Here is a 5,848-nt window from a genome sequence, read left to right as displayed (position 1 = left end):
CATTTATGTTGGCGTTGATGCAGATGTCGAACGGTCATTTCATCATTCGATAAATGTATTGATGTCGATGCAATGAGCAGCTCTTTTGTCACTTTGCATCTGCATCGACATCGACATAGTTGTTGAGCAACGACGACAAGGCCGCTTGGTAATTGCGTCGAGCGACCCTCATCTCTCGTCGCTGCTCTCCTCATCTATAGTAGCCACCCGTGGCCCTTAGCGGTGTCATCGTCCACTAATACCGATGCCATCCATCATCATCGATCGGAACATTGAAATTATTTTTTTACCTATTATTTTTATGTTTTCATCGATAAAACTGATGACGTTAGAGTAAATAGACTTATATGTTTTATTTTTATAATTATATAAATTTTAATATAATTTTTTTTAAACCTATAGATAGATCTAACTACATAGGTTAATTTATAATTAGCCCGCGATGGGAAGTCGCACAAATATTTTAATATATATAGATACATCTAATCTCTAGATATGGGTTTCGTTGGCCATTTTATATTGGATTGAGACGCAGCGTGTGAGTGTGTGCGCTGGAGGCAACTCAATTGAATCATATGATAACTAGGATTTTGTTTGGGTCACATTTAGTTGATGTATCAGCACACCACCATCACACGCCCGCTTCCTTGGCCGTGTACGTATCAGCATTGCGATACGATGCCGCCACGAAACACTTTGCAGTTAGGTCACGACACAAGGCGTCGATTTGTTCGTCTTTTCCGCAGGGACCGTCGTCGATTGGAGATGCTCGCGCCACTGCTTCGTCTCCGCTGGTTGGCTCCTTCCTTCTCTTTCTCTTTTCCTGAGCCATTCGTTTCGACACATTTTTCCGCACCGCCCATCACTAATTCCCCATGAGAAACGACATGAGGCTCTCCATCTCTTTCTTATCCCATCCGACCTCGGCTACCCTAATCCATCATCCTCCCCCATCTCCACCTGCGATCTGCTGATCGTTTGGGTTTCTTGGGGCCGCCGCAGTGTTGTGCATCAGATCGATTCTCTATTATATGCCCACCGCGAGGTCCGTGGTTCTCCCCCTTAACTCCCTTGCTTTCCGGTTCTTGATTTTTTTTTTTTTTTTTTTTTTCTGGATAAAGGAGGTAGACGTTCCATTTACTCTCTGCTCAAAAACCTTTGTAGAATTTTCATGATTAAACGATAGAGGGTTATTAGTTGTTTAAGATGGTGAATGTTAGGCGATATTGGAGGATTTAATGCTTCTGTGTTACTTTTTTCTATATCTTGGTTCTATAACCTCTCAAGAATCTTTAAAGAACTTTGTCCTAATAATTCTTTCTTCAGTTCAATTTTATTGGCGTTTATGTATGCGATCAGTCACCTTGTTTGTTTGATCTCTCAAGAATGTTTCGAGAACCTTGTCCTGATAGTTCTTTCTGCAGATCTTTTGTATCGGCGTTTGTGTATGTAACGAGTCAACATATTCGTAAAATGGTTGAATGAGGTACTCATCAAATCAGTCATGCAATTTTGAATCCAATTTTTCATTCTTTATTTGCCGAGCTCTTCTGAGATTCACCTCTTTTTTCACAAGTTAGCTTTGTGCTTTGGGCTGTGTCTTCCTTTTTCTTCTTTTTGTTCCTTTTTTTGGGTAAATAATGCACTATTGTGTTTATTTTGGTTATAACCTCCTCTTTTGTCTTTTCTTCGTGGACCATCCTATTCTCACCTTGTTGTGTTCTTTATTCTGAATCTAAGGGTTTTTAGTCTTCTTTTGATGTTTTCTTGTACTGGAAATGGTTGTACGAGTTAATTATCTCTGCTTGTGTGGGATTTCAAAGGCAATGCCCGCACAGCCTTTTGTCACTATTGATCCACTAGCGCTAACTAACTGGGGTTGGTTAGTAGTAATTCAAGCAAGTGCCATGCACGACTGGGTTTTGCATCGAGCATATCTCAATTGATCTGTGACACATACATGAAGGCATGGGTTCATCGTGATGACCTACTGGATTCACCTATTAGATCGAGCAATTCTTTATCTTTTACAAGGGGAAGCTAGTCTATATTATTCACGGCAAACTATTAGTACTTAATAAATATAAAAAGCATCATTATTATTTACTTCTTTGTGCTAGTTTCATTCATGGATCTTGACATATTGATTCTTTTCTTGACTATTATATTGAGAGCTCTGTTTCTAGCAAAAAAACATTCTAAGAAACCATATTTGATCTTCCATGCTTGTATTGAACTATTTCTTAATATATATTTATGTAGTTCCATTACAATCTTTCTATCACAATGCTAGATGTTTGGGGTGCTAGTTAGTGGCTCATGGACATTTCTCTTTTTGGGAAAGTTGTCTCTAGCAATATCTAAGAATATCTTGATTGACATGTCACACGATGAGTGTCCTCCTATGCATTAGAATTTTTCGCTCTTGATTATCACATCAATAGTGTTTGCTAATTTAATAGTTCACTAAAGACCTCCTTTCTCTTTCTCATGTGCATGGGTCTCCAATAATTGCTATATGTTCTCTTGAAAACAATCCGTTTAATGTTCTTTCTGTAGAACTTCCATTTTGTTCATATTGTTGATTCGTTGTTCATATTTCTAAATAGATTCACATTCATTAGTTAAATATCATGTAGTTTGGTTTCAGGATATGATGAGTGTCATCTCGAGCCATCCTCAAAATTTACCACTTCGAGTCTTTGACAGTTCCATAAAGAGCAGAGTAAGTAAAATACAATGTTTGGGATATTCAGGCACAGAGTTGCCTCCTGGAGGGACACCAAGTGCTAAACATCAACAACTCATTAGTATCCATGGAAGAACACGATGTTCTAGGCTGGTTATTGTAAGAGCAGTCAGCGATGAAGCAGAATCAAACAGCTCTGATGATGATGAGAAGGACCCGGAAACTAAAAAGGAAGAGGTATTTCTGTCAAATGTCTTTGTTCAATTCTTTTATTTGTCAGGGTTTATTCTGGATATTCAAATAAAAAATTAACATCTATAATCCATCTTTATCATCAATTTCATGTAATACATTGACATATGTGATTCATTTCAGACAAATTTTAACTCCACTATGGGATTATCCTTGTAGGTTAACGGTGGGTTATCCCGTGATTATTTGGAGCGAATAATTGGAATAGATGATTCAACTTTTAGTGGAACGGATCTTGCAACTCTAATCAGGAAAAAGTATGGTAGATCATATGATGTCCAACTAATTAAGAAGGTATTTTCTTACCTTGGGATTGAGCTTAACCGTGGAGAAATATATGGTGCAAAATTTATACGGCTTGGATTATAATTATTGTTTGTGCAACAGCGTGTGTAACATCAATGGAATAATGTCCTTTAAGCATGAACAGATATGTAACATGCCATCATTGTTAAATGCTCAAGTTTGTACTTAGCAAAAAGAATATGGGCTTAGTTAAATTTCTCCCAGGTGTTCTATTATGTGTAATGAAGTTGTCACTCATGTGACTACGCTGGTACTTTGTTGATATAAGGTGTGCAGGGATGTCATCGTACATGGTTCAATTTGTTGATATAAGGTGATCACTTGTGTCTTGCTGGAAATATCATATCTGAATCCCATGAAACAAATAAATCTGATCTCCCATGTGTTAATGTGCAGTGCTTGTGCAATCCATGAGTCTGAGCTAATAAAACTTTTTACAATAGTGTTATTCTTTTAAGAAACTTCCCTCCCTTGTTGTAGTATGAATGTTTTCTATTTTGTACAGGAATTTATGGGACGAAACTTGCTGGCAATGAATGTCATGTGGAAATACATGGAGCAGGTATACTTAATATTTGCCATTCTTACTTATCTGAGCATTGCCTTCAACAGACTTCAAAATTAACGATGCAAGTTCCAATTTTGGTGGCTTCTTTCAGTATGCACATCTTATTTTTAATGTTAGTTTTTTGTTCTTTCTGTAGAGATCCTTTCCCTTGACTGAAGAGGAGTATATATTGAGACTTGATGACATAGCAAATACGTTGAAGTGTTGGGGAGCTGTCTCACATATTCGGAATAGCCTTGCTAAATCGAAGGAACGTCCTCGAATAGGAAAAGTATATCTTTGACCGACTTTGCATGATTGAATTAACGAATAGTTTTGTTTATTTTCAAATTATATGTTAGCTCATAAATATGATTCCAATTACTGTATGATATTTCCTATGTACTGTCTTTTCATCTCATATATAGAATATGATTATTTGTTGTACTCTCATGAAAAGTCTTCCTGCATACTTCATTTATTTTTCTCAGACTTGTAAGCTTATATACTTAACGTTGCCATATTTAAGTGCCACCCTTCGGCGAAATAGGCACCTTTTGTTTCTAGTTTGTATTATATAACTGCGACCAAAAAGTTTTAAGGCAGATCTATGAATATTTGTTCATAAAATAAAGCATTTTGGACCTTTCAAGATAATTATGAATGGCTTATTGTTTTAGCCATGACGACACTAGCATATTCTTTCTTCTAAAAAATTAGCCACATGAAAATTGATCCATATGCTAGAATGACTTGTTTCATCCAATTAGCATTGACATCCTTATCACCTAGGTGGTCTTACACGTGAGTCAACTGTCATTGATTAAGTTTTGATTCTGTGAAGACTTGTTTGCCTCGTGTGCCACTTCGAATTGCTCATAATGACTGGTAAAATCTTTGCCTTGTGTATGACTTGTACATGAACAGTCAAATGATGATACGATTAGTCATCAGGCTGCTGCTATGTTATTTTTAGTTTGTATCTGAATTGGTAAAAAAAGAGAAGTAAAGATATCTGGTTAAGCTCTATATTCCTACAACATGTCCTTCACTTAAACCTGATAAATTAGTCCCGATGAAGATGATGCTCTGATCAACTGATTGTCTTTTGCCTGGCAAGCACAACAGAAAATGGCATGATTGAATGGTAAAGTAAAAGGAAAGCTCTAGCCTTTGTTACAGTCAGTGCTAGCAATATCATAGTTTGATTTTTGCCTGGATACTGAGTTGCCAACTTCATTGAACTGTTAGTTAGACAATCTACAATCTTTACATTTTTACAACATTACTCTTGATTTCTCTGTGTGTAACCTGCTGCAAGATTCACACACGTTTCCTAGTGAAAGTGCAGGGAAGTTGTGGGATTAAGTTTAGCTGTATGATATATTATGGGTCTTATGCATTTTGCTTGTGCTCTCACAATACTTAACTTTTCCCGTCTTAGGCAGTCAGCATCTTCATAGACATGGATGAAACTGGGGGCCGTTCTAGCGAGTGGATCTACAAGTGATTGGCAGGCAAATCATGCATTTTTTGTGCATTTTTAACGAGACACTCGGATCACTCTGCTGAATTCAACACCTTTGGTGAATCAATATTGAAATTATCTCAATTGATGTGCCTTTGATCCTTGTGGTCACATGATGTCCCCAAAGTAACCTGAACGGAGTCAAGATGTTCATAATCTCGTGCATGCATTAGTTCACGCCAGCCTTCTGTATTATCTTTAAAGTTTCACGTATCAAAATATAATCTTACATGGTAAATGATCGATGTCTGTGTACAAAGTTTTATCAGTATCAGGTTGTCACTGATTACAGTCTCAATGATATCCGATGTTCTTCACATGTGAAGTCATCATACACATTTTTGAACATTTTGCTGATCTTGCTGTTTCCATTTTCCGTCATTAATTAAAAACAAGTGGATTTGTTCGATAACTTTGTTCACTCAAAACTGTTTTCCGTAGCATATTTGGTAAAAATCTCTACTTGTTTTCATCATTCCGTAAAAAGGGAGAGCGCTACCTGGTGTTTCTGTCACTTAAGTATCAT

General features: G+C 36.9%; 1 protein-coding gene across 1 annotated transcript; it reads left to right on the top strand.

Moving 5' to 3' along the window:
- The first annotated feature begins 858 nt into the window (after nt 1-858).
- LOC135634308 (uncharacterized) lies at nt 859-5,639 on the top strand. The gene is made up of 6 exons (XM_065144694.1): nt 859-1,045; nt 2,651-2,926; nt 3,101-3,235; nt 3,753-3,809; nt 3,952-4,086; nt 5,243-5,639. The coding sequence occupies exons 2-6, from the start codon at nt 2,654-2,656 to the stop codon at nt 5,255-5,257; spliced, it is 615 nt and encodes a 204-aa protein (XP_065000766.1). The 5' UTR covers nt 859-1,045; nt 2,651-2,653; the 3' UTR covers nt 5,258-5,639.
- The last annotated feature ends 209 nt before the right edge of the window (nt 5,640-5,848 follow it).

The sequence above is a fragment of the Musa acuminata genome, chromosome BXJ3-3, assembly GCF_036884655.1.
Source record: "Musa acuminata AAA Group cultivar baxijiao chromosome BXJ3-3, Cavendish_Baxijiao_AAA, whole genome shotgun sequence".
NCBI classification, from domain to species: domain Eukaryota; kingdom Viridiplantae; phylum Streptophyta; class Magnoliopsida; order Zingiberales; family Musaceae; genus Musa; species Musa acuminata.
Note: the sequence above shows the minus strand (reverse complement) of the source record. Positions and strands in the feature narration are given on the sequence as shown.

Excerpts from the sequence above, each read along its gene's own strand:
- LOC135634308 (XM_065144694.1), top strand. The coding sequence starts at position 2,654 with ATGATGAGTGTCATCTCGAGCCATCCTCAAAATTTACCACTTCGAGTC. Across the intron at positions 2,927-3,100 it reads CGGAAACTAAAAAGGAAGAG|GTTAACGGTGGGTTATCCCG; the intron begins GTATTTCTGTCA and ends TTATCCTTGTAG. Across the intron at positions 3,810-3,951 it reads TGTGGAAATACATGGAGCAG|AGATCCTTTCCCTTGACTGA; the intron begins GTATACTTAATA and ends TTCTTTCTGTAG.